This window comes from Hypomesus transpacificus, chromosome 23 (genome assembly GCF_021917145.1).
Source record: "Hypomesus transpacificus isolate Combined female chromosome 23, fHypTra1, whole genome shotgun sequence".
NCBI lineage: Eukaryota > Metazoa > Chordata > Actinopteri > Osmeriformes > Osmeridae > Hypomesus > Hypomesus transpacificus.
The window spans coordinates 18,201,349-18,217,038 of NC_061082.1; the positions used below are offsets into that span (position 1 = coordinate 18,201,349).

At 55.1% G+C, this 15,690-nt stretch overlaps 2 protein-coding genes across 4 annotated transcripts in view; both read left to right on the forward strand.

The window, feature by feature from the left end:
• Positions 1-15,690, forward strand: part of LOC124485630 (FERM, ARHGEF and pleckstrin domain-containing protein 1-like) — a 52,776-nt gene that overhangs the window by 24,672 nt on the left and 12,414 nt on the right. For both annotated transcript variants that reach the window (XM_047047345.1, XM_047047346.1), the window contains exons 3-13: positions 3,225-3,329; positions 3,423-3,465; positions 3,939-4,017; positions 4,569-4,666; positions 5,496-5,610; positions 6,275-6,422; positions 6,662-6,757; positions 7,003-7,169; positions 8,196-8,264; positions 8,370-8,445; positions 8,957-9,161. In XM_047047345.1, coding sequence (XP_046903301.1) covers positions 3,225-3,329; positions 3,423-3,465; positions 3,939-4,017; positions 4,569-4,666; positions 5,496-5,610; positions 6,275-6,422; positions 6,662-6,757; positions 7,003-7,169; positions 8,196-8,264; positions 8,370-8,445; positions 8,957-9,161 — 1,201 coding nt within the window. The remainder of the gene's footprint in view (positions 1-3,224; positions 3,330-3,422; positions 3,466-3,938; positions 4,018-4,568; positions 4,667-5,495; positions 5,611-6,274; positions 6,423-6,661; positions 6,758-7,002; positions 7,170-8,195; positions 8,265-8,369; positions 8,446-8,956; positions 9,162-15,690) is intronic.
• Positions 9,176-10,914, forward strand: LOC124485632. 2 transcript variants are annotated; one of them, XM_047047347.1, is made up of 2 exons: positions 9,176-10,142; positions 10,177-10,914. In XM_047047347.1, exons 1-2 carry the CDS (start codon positions 9,429-9,431, stop codon positions 10,189-10,191), a joined length of 729 nt encoding a protein of 242 aa, XP_046903303.1. In that variant the 5' UTR covers positions 9,176-9,428; the 3' UTR covers positions 10,192-10,914. The 2 variants fall into 2 exon arrangements, with proteins under 2 accessions (XP_046903303.1, XP_046903304.1); XM_047047348.1 differs by having other exon boundaries at positions 10,211-10,914.

Below are 15,690 nucleotides of genomic sequence, written 5' to 3' on the forward strand. Positions count from 1 at the left end.
ACTCCTCCTGCCTCTTGGCTCCTCCTGACTCCTCATGTCTCCTCCTGACTCCTCCTGCCTCTTGGCTCCTCCTGACTCCTCCTGCCTCTTGGCTCCTGACTCCTCCTGCCTCTTGGCTCCTCCTGACTCCTCATGACTCCTCCTGACTCCTGACTCCTCCTGCCTCTTGGCTCCTCCTGACTCCTCATGTCTCCTCCTGACCACTGACTCCTCCTGCCTCTTGGCTCCTCCTGACTCCTGACTCCTCCTGCCTCTTGGCTCCCCCTGCCTCCATCCTCCTCCGTCCTCTAGATCACGATAGAAATGTCAGCTGCCATGCGGGGTATTTGCTGATGTAGTGTGACCTTTCTGATGGGGGAGCGTGGCGCTGCCATGTGGAACGGAGCCAGAAATCATGCGTGGGTGACATGTGATTCTGTGTGTGTGTGTGTTTGTGTGTAAGTACGGAAGATGGGAGTGTGTGTGTGCGCTTGTGCCTGTGGGGGCGTGCATTGAGGCTGTATCCTTGAGTGCAGTGTGTCTGCAGAGAGTGCATGTACTCCATGTCTGCCGCACCCCTGTGTGTGTGTGTGTGTGTGTGTGTGTGTGTGTGTGTGTGTGTGTGTGTGTGTGTGTGTGTGTGTGTGTGTGTGTGTGTGTGTGTGTGTGTGTGTGTGTGTGTGTGTGTGTGTGTGTGTGTGTGTGTGTGTGTGTGTGTGTGTGTGTGTGTGTGTGTGTGTGTGTGTGTGCACGCAGAGTGATTGCGGCGGCGTCCTCCTAGCTATCAATCATGATAACTCATTAATGGCGGGGGCTATCATTGTGTCGGTACTGCTCACAGATGGCAGGACTGTTACACCAGAGTTCTGCTGCTCTAAATCACAGCCCAGTCTTACTGTGTTACTGCCCTCATCCCTGCCTTACTGTGTTGCTGCCCTCATCCCTGCCTGACTGTGTTACTGCCCTCATCCCTGCCTTACTGTGTTGCTGCCCTCATCCCTGCCTGACTGTGTTACTGCCCTCATCCCTGCCTGACTGTGTTACTGCCCTCATCCCTGCCTGACTGTGTTCCTGCCCTCATCCCTGCCTTACTGTGTTACTGCCCTCATCCCTGCCTGACTGTGTTACTGCCCTCATCCCTGCCTTACTGTGTTACTGCCCTCATCCCTGCCTTACTGTGTTGCTGCCCTCATCCCTGGTCTAACTTCCACTCAGACTCTGGAATGAAAACTCTTCCTCCGTCTGAAGCCATGCCTCCCTTTGATGCTCCTGTTTCAGGGGATATTTATAAAATGCCTGAGAACATGCAGACAACTTATACGAGTAGAATATCTTCTCAGCAGAGCAATCAGGGATGGAAAATACCAGTTTATCTTTCCACGGTGTGGTCCGATGCAGCTGCTGAAGTTTGGGGTGCAGCTGAGCGTGTGTGTGTGTGGTGGTGTGTGTGTGTGTGTGTGTGTGTGTGTGTGTGGGTGTGTTGGCTCCTGGCCTCTCCCTTCAGCTCTGCTGAGGTCTGGGTTCCTCATCAGCCTGACGGCAGCACATGGAAACGGCTGCTCCTCTGGTGTGCTGCCCTCGACCCTGCTGGGCGCAGCAACCCCGGAGAGAGAGGGGGAGAGAGACATGCAGCTACACTGGAGAGAGAGGGGGAAGGAAGACGGGGAGAGAGACATGGAGCCACCCTGGAGAGAGAGGGGGAGAGAGACATGCAGCCACACTGGAGAGAGGGGGGGAGAGACATGCAGCCACGCTGGAGAGAGAGGGGGAGAGAGACATACGGCTACCCTGGAGAGAGAGGGGGAGAGAGACATGCAGCCACACTGTAGAGAGAGGGGGAAAGAGACATGCAGCCACCCTGGAGAGAGAGGGGGAAAGAGACATGCAGCCACCCTGGAGAGAGAGGGGGAAAGAGACATGCAGCCACCCTGGAGAGAGAGGGGGAAGGAGACAGTCAGTAGGGGGGATGGGACAAGGAGAGAGAGGGGGGAGACATGAAGGCTAGGGGAAGAGGGGGCATGGGGGTAGAGAGAGGTAGATGGGGAAAAGAGAGAGTACTGTACAGGGTTAATGGAGGATAAGGCAGGTTTCCAACACAGAAAATAAAGAACTTGACTTGACACAAGTCGACACCAGAGATCCTATTCTGGGTGACCAGTGACGATTGTTCCATTAACAGTAAGAGGGTGTCCAGTACTTCATTCGATGCTAAACAGCTCGCCCCCTTACTGCGTAAGGCCCTCTCTTATTATCTGCTATTGGAGGGAGAGAGAATGGTTGTCAGGAACGGAGAAGACTCATTATCTAAGCCGGAAAGGAACAGGTTAGCTATTGCTAGTAAAAAAACACTGTTCGTCCTGCTCTGGTAAACACCAGGCCCCACATGGGTGAAGCCTGGCTTCAAACCTCCCGACTCTCTCCGTCTCTCTGCGGCCCTACCCTGGAAGCCTCCTCACCGGAGACAGGCTGTGAATGCTGTCGCTGACATCCCTTTGTGCCTTTTTAAAGGAGGAAGGTTTCCCCCCCCCCCCCCCCTCTCCGGAGGCAGGGCGGCTAACCGGAGGTTTCCTGGATGCTTTGGCTGCGTTACGAGCCCTGGGAAAGAATCCGTCGGGGATGGACTGCCAGATGAGTCAGACTTCACCGGGTGGGGGTGTGGGGGGCTCCTAGGTGAGCCTGACTGTGCCTGTGGGATCAGCTTCAAAGGCTGCTGGGACATTGTCAGTCCAGTCGCAACACTGGGAACCCAGAACAAAGTCCTATTCTCATACACCCTCCCCTTCCCTTCAGATACAACCTGGAGGAGCGGGGGGAGGAAGCAGGGGGAGGGGGAGGGAGCAGGGGGAGGGGGGAGGGAGCAGGGGGAGGGGGGAGGTTGCAGGGGGAGGGGGGAGGTTGCAGGGGGAGGGGGGAGGTTGCAGGGGGCTGGGAACTGAACGTCGGAGGGGAGGTTAGTGAACCAGTGGAATGCCATCCCGCTGTAGTTACCGTCCGTCCATGCGTTCAGCCGGCGTCTCCCCAGAACCGAACTGCAAGTCATGGTTGATGCTTATCTTTGGTTGCGGCCTAGCTGCTAGTCAGTCATCAATGTCTCTGGAGATACAGACTTGGTCACCGTAACGTCTTTAGACCCAGAGGAGTGTCGGCCTATCTGAAATGGAATCCTGATGGACTGAGTTCATCACAGAGAGCGCAAACACTCTTCTTGACCTTTAACCCCTTTTCTTGTTGTTCTTGTTCCACAGCTACGTGCCTCGGGCAAGGTTCTGTTTGACCTCGTGTGCTCCCACCTCAACCTCATCGAGGGCGACTACTTTGGTTTGGAGTTTCACGACCATCGCAAGATGAATGTGAGTTCGAGCACGAGATCCCTTTTTTTTTTCACCGCACGCTGCCTGTCTCCCGGTTCTGACGAGGGGTCAAATGTGTTTTTGTTTCCAAAGGTCTGGCTGGATCTCCTGAAGCCAATCATGAAGCAGCTTAGACGTAAGTAAACTGCTAGAAGCTTCTATGCTGCTGGCCGGGTGGAAGTCGAAATGAGCTTGAGCTAATATAGTAAGAGGAGCACATGAAAACAGAGACAGCCAGCTGACTGGTGGGGAAGATTAAGTGGTCTCTTGTGACCACACTTAATCACACACACACACTCACGGCAAACCGTCCTTCTTCATGTCTAAGGCTCTGTTGTCAAAGTTTTAAATTTTGAGTCATAAAACATCAGTCTTGTGTTGGGAGGGCCGTGAAAGGCTCACAAAAAGGACTTGTCTGGAATAAGAGCTGAAAATACAATGACCTCATTGGTTAGTGTGACACATCATCCCCCTTAAACCAAATGAGGACATGATGGAAAATCCACAGAAGTTGAGATGTTTATCCAGACTGCATGAAGTTTTACATTGCAGCAGATGTGGCGTGTCGGCGGTTCATGTGCCTTGTGTCTTGTGGCCTCTTGCTTCCAGGACCCAAACACACGGTCCTGAGGTTCGTGGTCAAGTTCTTTCCTCCCGATCACGCCCAGTTACTGGAGGAGTTCACCAGGTAAGAGACTGACCTGGAGACTGTTCTGTACACTGCAGTCAGTCAGCACATATTTAGCTCCATTAGAGCAAGTCATTCTCAGGTCAAGTGTGTGCGTGTGCGTGCGTGTAGAAGTGAGTCATGTGTTCTGGCGCTGCTTATGTCATGTTTTTCAGATTTCTGTGCGGCAGTTCTGGCTGCACATTGTAATTCATACAGATCATGATCATGAAGCACAGTAATCAAGGGATTGTTTACGCTTTGATCCGACCGTTTCTGCGACGAGCGTTTGACACGGCCGTTCTGTGTCATCGCCGCGTGCCGCACATAGAGCTGTGCGCTACACGGGCAAACCCCTCCCGCAGAGCAAGTCGCTCGTCGGTCCAGGATGTGTCACCGACGTCTTCATGTCACAAAAGTGCTAAACTGACAACAAAAAAGAGCGTTAGCAAACACGGGGACAGAGTTCTTTCATCTTCCCGTCGTGTTGTAGAACAGGCCTGGTTGCTGTCGTGGTGTCGTGGTGTAGAACAGGCCTGAGTCACTCTCCCTCTGTGGTTCTTCCCCGGCAGGTACCTGTTTGCCCTGCAGGTCAGGCAGGATCTGGCTTGTGGACGACTGACTTGCAACGACAGTAGCGCCGCCCTGCTGGTCTCCAACCTCATCCAGTGTAAGTGTTCATGATGTCGACTTGTTTTCATTCAGCTCACGCTGTCGACCTCCTGATTGGCAGTCTGACTCACTACCTCCGAGCTAGACTTATCCTCACCTGTTCTTCCGTGGCTGCCTGTCGGACACACACACCCCCGCCTACACACGTACAACATACGCATACAACACACACCCATCAGAGTCAACGGAGCAGATAACTGTCTAGGAAAGCCCATGATGTTGTTGATGCAGAACCATCTTCAAACTGTGTCAGACAAGATTCTGCATCTTGCGTCGGGAATCTGTGTGTTGCCATGGATACCTCTCGTTCTCCTCTCTGGGCGCTCGTGTGTGGAGAATGAGCAAACATGTCCGCACCCTGCCCAGAAACTCTCTCTCTCTCTCGCTCTCTGTCTCTCTCTCTGTCTCTCTCTCTGTCTCTCTCTCAAGCCTCCTGACACCATAGTGATCTCTCAGACTTACAGAATAGTAGCTGTGGTGAGGAACATGCAGTATATCTCAGTTCTGTAGAGTTATCTGTTCTATTTTACGGATGCATGCAAATTTTGAGAATTGATATCTGATTAGAGGCTATGACTCACACCCTGCGCTGTGCCGTGTGATCTCCTGTCCTGTGCCGTGTGATCTCCTGTCCTGTGCCGTGTGATCTCCTGTCCTGTGCCGTGTGATCTCCTGTCCTGTGCCGTGTGATCTCCTGTCCTGTGCCGTGTGATCTCCTGTCCTGTGCCATGTGATCTCCTGTCCTGTGCCGTGTGATCTCCTGTCCTGTGCCATGTGATCTCCTGCACTGTGCCGTGTGATAACCTGTCCTGTCCTGTGCCGTGCAGCTGAGATCGGGGACTTTGAGGAGACCCTGTGTCGGTCGCACCTCCTCAACAACAACTACATTCCAGACCAAATGGCCCTGATTGATAAGATCATGGAGTTCCACTCTAAGAATGTGTGAGTATCTCTGTGTTGTCTGGGACCCGGGCATGTGTGGAGGGGTTCTTCCACCCTGCTCTCAGTTGGAAAGGGGCCCTAAACAGACCGTTACATGTCCCAGGGGAGTGGTTCATGTCCAGGTGACACGTTCTGGAAAGCATGCCAATGAATGGAGCGTTTCTCCTGGAATCCCCCCCATCATGTTTAGACAAGGCAAAGTAGGGTTCTGTTAAATGATGCCTTTGGGGAATTGTGGGTGTGTGTGAATGTTTTACTGCTTTATCAAACAATAATCCACCCCCCCACCCCCCCAGCCCTAAATCTCTAATCAAGTAGTGCACACAGGAAGCAGGAAAGCTTTTCCACAGATAAGGATTAAGGAAGTCGGAATGTGTCCTTTTCTTTCCTTTAAAACTTTTTTTTTTTTTATAACCTTACGCCTGTCAGCTGAATATAAATGTGCTGGAGCTAGACCCTTACTTCAATCCTAGTTAACATAGATATATTTCTATCTAAGGATGATTGACAGTGAGGTATAATCTCCGTGTATAGCACCAGTACTGTTACAAGTGGGAACTTGTAATGTTACCGGTTCAACAATCTAGTCGACCTGTACTGCAGTAGAGTACTGTTGTCTTTTTGAACGTTTGAGACTGGTCAGTAACCCAGGTTGTGTTACCAGGGGCCAGACGCCGGCGGAGTCCGACTTCCAGCTGCTGGAGGTGGGCCGCAGGCTGGAGATGTACGGGGTACGACTGCACCCGGCCAAGGACCGCGAGGGCACCAAGCTGAGCCTGGCCGTGGCGCACACAGGGGTGCTGGTCTTTCAGGTGAGCCGGAGGTCCCTGGAGGGCGGCCGGAGGTCCCTGGAGGGCGGCCGGAGGTCCCTGGAGGGCGGCCGGAGGTCCCTGGAGGGCGGCCGGAGGTCCCTGGAGGGCGGCCGGAGGTCCCTGGAGGGCGGCCGGAGGTCCCTGGAGGGGAGGCCGGATAAACCGGTGCTCCTGGCCGATGTGTCTACGTCTCCATGCGTCGTCTCTTAAGCGCGTTTGTTCTTTTTTTTCCTCCGCAGGGACACACTAAGATCAACGCCTTCAACTGGTCCAAGGTGCGCAAGCTGAGCTTCAAGAGGAAGCGTTTCCTCATCAAGCTGAGGCCAGACCTGAATGTGAGTCACCTCACCACATCCAATGGAAACCTTCCATTCACATCGAGACGAATGAGCAATAATAAGGGATATAGATAAAGCTCAGTGGTAGAGCATTTGACTGTAGATCGGGAGGTCACAGGTTCAAATCCCCCCCTCTCCCTGTCTTTTATTGCTTTGGATAAAAGCATCTGCTGAATGGAAACATACAATACAAAGAATCTTTCCACAATTACATGACCGTTGCTCCTCCTGCGCCCTCACAGAAGAGCTCCTACCAGGACACGCTGGAGTTCCTCATGGCCAGCCGGGACTGCTGCAAGGTGTTCTGGAAGATCTGCGTTGAGTACCACGCCTTCTTCCGCCTCTTCGAGGAGCCCAAGCCCAAACCCAAGCCCGTGATCTTCACCAGGGGCTCCTCCTTCAGATTCAGGTCAGAACAGGCCCCTGTAAAGCAGGCCCCTGTAAAGCAGGCTCCTGTAAAGCAGGCCCCTGTAAAGCAGGCTCCTGTAAAGCAGGCCCCTGTAAAGCAGGCCCCTGTAAAGCAGGCCCCTGTAAAGCAGGCCCCTGTAAAGCAGGCTCCTGTAAAGCAGGCCCCTGTAAAGCAGGCTCCTGTAAAGCAGGCCCCTGTAAAGCAGGCCCCTGTAAAGCAGGCCCCTGTAAAGCAGGCCCCTGTAAAGCAGGCTCCTGTAAAGCAGGCCCCTGTAAAGCAGGAAGCAGGCCCCTGTAAAGCAGGCCCCTGTAAAGCAGGCTCCTGTAAAGCAGGCCCCTGTAAAGCAGGCCCTTGTAAAGCAGGCCCCTGTAAAACAGGCTCCTGTAAAGCAGGCCCCTGTAAAGCAGGCGCCTGTAAAGCAGGCCCCTGTAAAGCAGGCTCCTGTAAAGCAGGCTCCTGTAAAGCAGAGTATCCAAGGACCCGAGACGGCAGCTCTGATGAAGGACCGCTGCCTCTCCGAATCTCATTTCAACTGTCACCAAGTCTGCTGCCATTTATCACTAACCTCCTCCTCCTCCTCAATAACCTCCTCCTCACTAACCTCCTCCTCCCCTCCTCCTCCTCACTAACCTCCTCCTCCTCCTCCTCACTAACCTCCTCCTCCTCCTCCTCACTAACCTCCTCCTCATTAACCTCCTCCTCCTCACTAACCTCCTCCTCACTAACCTCCTCCTCCTCCTCCTCCTCACTAACCTCCTCCTCACTAACCTCCTCCTCCTCCTCACTAACCTCCTCCTCCTCCCTCTCACTAACCTCCTCCTCCTCCTCACTAACCTCCTCCTCCTCACTAACCTCCTCCTCCTCCTCACTAACCTCCTCCTCCTCCTCGTCCTCCTCCTCCTCACTAACCTCCTCCTCGTCCTCCTCCTCCTCACTAACCTCCTCCTCCTCCTTACTAACCTCCTCCCCCTCACTAACCTCCTTCTCCTCACTAACCTCCTCCGTCTCTTCTGTGACTCTCTGCAGCGGGCGCACCCAGAAGCAGGTGATTGATTACGTGAAGGAGTCCGAGTTCAAGAAGATCCCCTTCGAAAGGTAAGCGTCTCGATCAGGTTTTCCAGTCGCCGACGAAAGCAGCCTTTTTTTCCGCCGTCAGCTCCATAACGCACCCGCCTGTCGCCGTGTCTCCCCCCCCCACAGGAAACACAGCAGGGTCCGACACAACAGCCGGCTCTCTCCCCTGCCTTCCCCACGCCGACCAGATGTGCCAAAAGAAGTCAGTGTGTCCATCAGCCTTGCCGTCCACGTAGGGCCCATTAGGGGCTTGAGTGCTTAATGAAGCCTGATAGCCAGCCCTGTGTGTCTTCCTTTATGTCGAGGGAGGCTGATGAGAGCGTAATTGTAGAGTCTAAATGGTCCTTGGTGAGCGAAGCACAATGACTCTGAGTGTTCTAACCTGCCGTCCCACCCCCCCCCTGCCTCCGTCTGTCTCCCCCCCTGACTCTGTCTGCCTCTGTGTCTTTCCCCCCGCCTCTCTCTCTGATCTCCCTGCCTCTGCCTCTGATCTCCCTGCCTCTCTCTCTGATCTCCCTGCCTCTGTCTCTGATATCCCTGCCTCTCTCGCTCTGACCTCCCCGCCTCTCTCTCTGATCTCCCTGCCTCTCTCTCTGATCTCCCTGCCTCTCGCTGATCTCCCTGCCTCTCTCTCTGATCTCCCTGCCTCTCTCTCTGATCTCCCTGCCTCTCTCTCTGATCTCCCTGCCTCTCTCTGCCTCTGCTCTCCCCAGACCGTGAGCAGCGCCCCTGTCGAGAGGCTGGACACGCCCCCCCGGCGCCACTGGAAGGAGTCCGTGCTGGTGAGCGCCGAGGACCCCTCGGCCCTCGGGCCCCGCCCCAGCCCCGCCTCCCAGAGGACCGGGCGCGAGGACCAGCCCATCCCCGGAGAGGAGGACCCCCCGGGGCCCACCAGACCGCCGGATCATCTGAACCCAGGTCCTGCCCGGGGACTCAGAGCCAACAGCTCCTCCATCCCCTACATCGACTGCAGTGACGTAGATAACCAGTACCGGCATGACGTGGGCAAGGGCCGGGGGAGCAGGGTTCAGGGTAGTGAGGGTCTAAGGGGGGAGGTGTGCGTGCAGGCAGCAGGAGGGTTGAACGGGGCTTGGCCCCCCCAGCAGGAGCTCTTTACGGGCAGGATGAGGTCCAGGGAGGTGACCCCTTCCCCGAAGCCTCCCCTCGGCATCAGCCGCCATCTGGATGGTCCGTCCAGCCCTCCGTACTACCCCCCCCCCTCTCCACAGCCCCGCGCTGGGCGAGGAGGCGAGGGGGGCGAGCAGCCCGCTAGCGCTACGTCACGCGGCCAAGAGCCCCGCCCCCGGCCCCGCGGCCAGCCTCTCCCATAGGACGGCCTCGCTCAGCCACGCCGAGCAGAACGGCCACGGCTCCGCCCCCCCGCGTTGGGACGACAGGGGCTTTAACGCCTGGGGGGCGGGGCCTCGCGACGACGCCCGCTCCTCCCCCAGGGTGAGCAGGAAGCTCCAGAACGCGTGGCACCGCGCCGACGGCGACCCGTCGCTACCGGCCCCGACCGAGTCCCTGGGGGTCCTCTCCCGCAGCGAGCGCGGCGCCGCTCTGGAGCGCCGCATGCGGGCCAACGGGCTGTCGGCGCCCGGCCAGCCCCGCCTCGGCAACGCGCAGAGGCGCGGGGGCGGGCGGGGCGGTGCCCACCACATCGGGGCGGTCCAGATGACCGACGGCTCCGCCAGTAGCGGCTCAGAGTCCAGCGACTCGGAGGCGGAGGGCAGAGGGGTTACTGGGGGTTACGCCCCAGGCTACGGTCACGCCGTGAGCCCCGCCCCGGCCTCCTCCCCCGCCCTGCCCAGGAACAGGTTCTCCTTCGGCAGCCTCCAGCTGGACGAGGAGATGGGCGAGGAAGGCTGCCTGGCCCTTAGTGACGAGGACGGGGCGCAGGTGTTCAGCTGTTAACGCCAGGCTAGGACACCAGGTGTTCAGCTGTTAACGCCAGGCTAGGACACCAGGTGTTCAGCTGTTAACGCCAGGCTAGGACACCAGGTGTTCAGCTGTTAACGCCAGGCTAGGACACCAGGTGTTCAGCTGTTAACGCCAGGCTAGGACACCAGGTGTTCAGGTGTTCAGCTGTTAACGCCAGGCTAGGACACCAGGTGTTCAGCTGTTAACGCCAGGCTAGGACACCAGGTGTTCAGCTGTTAACGCCAGGCTAGGACACCAGGTGTTCAGGTGTTCAGCTGTTAACGCCAGGCTAGGACACCAGGTGTTCAGCTGTTAACGCCAGGCTAGGACACCAGGTGTTCAGCTGTTAACGCCAGGCAAGGACACCAGGTCCGGACTAACGTGCCGTTTTAGCCGACGCTTTGAATCCAAAGCGACGTCCGGGGGTGGGATTTGAACCCGAGGCCTCTCGATCGGCTGTGAATTGCTCTACCTCTGAGCTGAACCCCCGGGGACTGGAGGGTGCGGGCTTCTGAGCACCATTCATGCCCCCAGCCCCTCAGACGGCAGGGGGGGTCGCTTGGCCAGCCCCTCGGGTGTCCTCTGCCCGTTAGAAAGAGAGTGGGATGGGGGGGAGGACAGAGTTCTGTACTCTGTACCGTACAGGGAGAATGAACCCTTCCCCGTCCGATTTACACTCTCTGTGTTCGTTCCTGTTGATCAGACAGAGGGAGACAGACAGACAGAGGGGGAGACAGACAGACAGACAGACAGACAGAGGGGGAGACAGACAGACAGAGGGGGAGAAAGACAGACAGACAGAGGGGGAGACAGACAGACAGACAGAGGGGGAGACAGACAGACAGAGGGGGAGACAGACAGACAGAGGGGGAGACAGACAGACAGACACAGACAGAGGGGGAGACAGATAGACACAGACAGAGGGGGAGACAGACAGACACAGACAGAGGGGGAGATAGACAGACACAGACAGAGGGGGAGATAGACAGACAGAGGGGGAGACAGACAGACACAGAGGGGGAGACAGACAGACACAGAGGGGGAGACAGACAGACAGAGGGGGAGACAGACAGACAGAGGGGGAGACAGACAGACACAGAGGGGGAGACAGACAGACAGAGGGGGAGACAGACAGACAGAGGGGGAGACAGACAGACAGAGGGGGAGACAGACAGACAGAGGGGGAGACAGACAGACACAGACAGAGGGGGAGACAGACAGACACAGACAGAGGGGGAGACAGACAGACACAGACAGAGGGGGAGACAGACAGACACAGACAGAGGGGGAGACAGACAGACACAGACAGAGGGGGAGACAGACAGACACAGACAGAGGGGGAGACAGACAGACACAGACAGAGGGGGAGACAGACAGACACAGACAGAGGGGGAGACAGACAGACAGACAGACAGAGGGGGAGACAGACAGACAGAGGGGGAGACAGACAGAGGGGGAGACAGACAGACAGAGGGGGAGACAGACAGACAGACAGACAGACAGACAGACAGACAGAGGGGGAGACAGACAGACAGACAGACAGAGGGGGAGACAGACAGACAGACAGACAGACAGACAGAGGGGGAGACAGACAGACAGACAGACAGGGGGAGACAGACAGACAGACAGACAGAGGGGGAGACAGACAGACAGACAGACAGACAGACAGACAGAGGGGGAGATAGACAGACAGAGGGGGAGACAGACAGACACAGACAGAGGGGGAGACAGACAGACAGAGGGGGAGATAGACAGACAGAGGGGGAGACAGACAGACACAGAGGGGGAGACAGACACAGAGGGGGAGACAGACAGACACAGACAGAGGGGGAGACAGACAGACAGAGGGGGAGACAGACAGACAGACAGACAGACAGACAGACAGACAGACAGAGGGGGAGACAGACAGACAGACAGACAGACAGAGGGGGAGACAGACAGACAGAGGGGGAGACAGACAGACAGAGGGGGAGACAGACAGACAGACAGACAGACAGACAGAGGGGGAGACAGACAGACAGACAGACAGACAGAGGGGGAGATAGACAGACAGAGGGGGAGACAGACAGACAGACAGACAGACAGACAGACAGACAGACAGACAGACAGAGGGGGAGACAGACAGACAGACAGACAGATAGACAGACAGAGGGGGAGACAGACAGACACAGACAGAGGGGGAGACAGACAGACACAGACAGAGGGGGAGACAGACAGACAGAGGGGGAGATAGACAGACAGAGGGGGAGACAGACAGACACAGAGGGGGAGACAGACACAGAGGGGGAGACAGACAGACACAGACAGAGGGGGAGACAGACAGACACAGAGGGGGAGACAGACAGACACAGAGGGGGAGACAGACACAGAGGGGGAGACAGACAGACACAGACAGAGGGGGAGACAGACAGACAGAGGGGGAGACAGACAGACACAGACAGAGGGGGAGACAGACAGACACAGACAGAGGGGGAGACAGACAGACAGACACAGACAGAGGGGGAGACAGACAGACAGACAGACAGACAGAGGGGGAGACAGACAGAGGGGGAGACAGACAGAGGGGGAGACAGACAGACAGACAGACAGACAGACAGACAGACAGAGGGGGAGACAGACAGAGGGGGAGACAGACAGACAGACAGACAGAGGGGGAGACAGACAGAGGGGGAGACAGACAGACAGACAGACAGACAGACAGACAGACAGAGGGGGAGACAGACAGAGGGGGAGACAGACAGAGGGGGAGACAGACAGACAGACAGACAGACAGACAGACAGAGGGGGAGACAGACAGAGGGGGAGACAGACAGAGGGGGAGACAGACAGACAGACAGACAGACAGACAGAGGGGGAGACAGACAGACAGACAGACAGACAGAGGGGGAGACAGACAGACAGACAGACAGACAGACAGAGGGGGAGACAGACAGACAGACAGACAGAGGGGGAGACAGACAGACAGACAGACCGAGGGGGAGACAGACAGACAGACTGAGGTTGAGACAGACAGACGGAGGGGGAAGACAGACAGACACAACGTTTAAAGTGCCAAGTCATCTTGAACAAGCGAGAGCATACGAATGATGAGAGAGCTCTGGACAGACCTGGGTCCTTACTGTACTAATGTGTGGAGTTGCATGTTCCTCGTCACTGATCCCCACGCTCAGAGCGGAGCCTACGGTAGATTGTTCTAGATGGATGGACTGCTGGGCTGATCTCAGTCAAATGCCTTTGTTTATTGTCCCACAGGGGAAACATATTTCAAACTCACAGCAGTCCATTCTCTGAGTCGTGGACAGTATTGTATAATGGAACATGGACGTGTACTGTTTTTCTAATCGCTGATATACTTGTCTTAGACAGATTTGAATAGACCTTTAGAGGAAGCGAAGGTGATTCCAGAGGGACATTTCCTGCTATTGTTCATTGTTGAGTATGATGTACTGTGGCATCAATAGTTTTAATCCAATATTTATGGAGTTACTTAGCGTATTGGCTCTATGCCTTGTTTATGCTGTGCAGACGCTACCTGGCTTGTTTCCGTAGCGATAGTCGTGCTAGGAAAGGCCTGTGTTTGTGTAAGTCTGTTGGGTGCTAACAGGACCTCTAGAAAGGTCCACAGCACCCATACTCCCAACTCATGTTTACGTGAATTCCTGGTCCACACGGCGGGCCTAGGTCTTGGTCGTTGTTACTGTGTATTTCCCGCTAGTACAGTAGGCCAACCGCCGAACTATTTTATATCTTGTCATAAGAGGATTATTGAAGCAGCCTCTTAATCCAAACCCTAAGGGCACGATTCTCAACCTGAAGTGGAACACGTGTCTCATTGGAGTGGGAGAGGGAACTTAGAGGCGTGGCAGGCATCTGGTATGGCGCTGGTTCAGCCAATCTACCATGAGCAGCTCTTATGCCCCAGACAGGCAGTTGTCCACCTTTACACCTCGCTGTCACATTTCTGTCTTTTATTTTTGTTACTTTTTAATTTTGTTTGCAAACAGTGTTGGGGTTTGCCTAGCTTGCTAGTTTGCCCTGTCTGCTAAGTTTGCAATTATTTTAAATGCTTTTGTGTTTGTTTGTTGTCTGGCTTGTCCATTATTGTATTTCTTTTTTGCTTCCTTCTTCATTGTCATGTTTGTGATTCTTTGCTGCCTGTTATTTCGATTAGGGTAACTCTGTCCACATTATCACAATGCTTTTGTTTTCTTCTCAAATTTCCTTTGTCTGATGTAATCACTGTTTGTGTCCTGTCAGCATGCACTGGAAGTTGTTTTGTGTATTTCACTCTGCATGCATGTCCACCTGCTACTGCACTGTCCCCGCGTTCTACTGCTCTGTCACTTCCTGTTTGAATGTTCTACCGCTCTGTCACTTCCTGTGTGGAGAGGAAGAGGGGTTCGGATGGCTTCTCTGTGATGCAGTGAACCTGGCGACTACATGCAGAGGATGTAGCGGTCAGGGCAGGGGCAGGGAGAGAACCTGGGAGGTTGTTACCTAGGGAACCCAGGATGACGTAACCAAGGGAACCCAGGATGACAGTTCCCCCGGAGGATGGAACCTAGGAAAGAGACAGGAATGTAGAAGCAAGATCCAGTGTGTGTGTGTGCGCATGTTTGTGTGTGTGCCCGTGTGTGTGTGAAAGGCAGTTTAAGGGCAACCCCGCAAAACAGCCTCTAAGCTCATCCATCAGTCACTGCTGATGCTGTGGGTCGCTGAGAACGTTTTAACACTGATGGTTAGGAGATATTAGTTATGTATTAAGTAGCTCCGTTCCCTCATGAATTATTCCCGAAATGTTGCGTACGGCCTCCAAAATTACTTATGGATCACTCGGTCTGATGCAGCACTCTCCCTTTTTAAAAATGGAAATGGTTGTCGAGGAAAAAGACTTCAGAAGGGACTCAAGGCTGCATGTTTCTGGATGGATGGAGGTGAGGATGGGGTGCTGGGAGAGGACTGCGTGTTGCTGGGTCACTGCATCAGAAGTGAAACCTGACGTGTTGCTGGGTCACTGCATCAGAAGAGAAACCTGACGGGTGCACCAAACACAGCTCTGCAGCTCTGCGGCGACGGTGCTTCACACTCCTAGATGACCCTAGGCCTTCAGTGTCCCCGAGAACATTCGAAACGTCCGGTATCTACCGGAATCCATAACGCAGCTAGTTGTTACGCCGTTCTCCCTCACCCTGCCTTCCGTCGCAGAGCTAACAGGCGTGATTGTTTGTGCACCACCAATGTAATTCCAGCGACTGTTTAGTCTCGCATGCACGTCTGATAAGGCTAATCCAGGGCTAAGGCATGGTGTTTAGGTGTGCTATCCTGTCCTGGCTGTCCTCATGTCTGTGTCGCCTACTTAATCAGGCAGAATCAGACGTCAACACATCGAGACATTACTCTTTATGACGATAAAGCGCACAGAAATCGATACGAGATGTTTTTGTTACACTGTACCCACTAATACCCCCGGGCCAGACGTTTGCTAGTTATTTATGGGAATACTCAATGTGTTGCTGTCCCCCCTGCC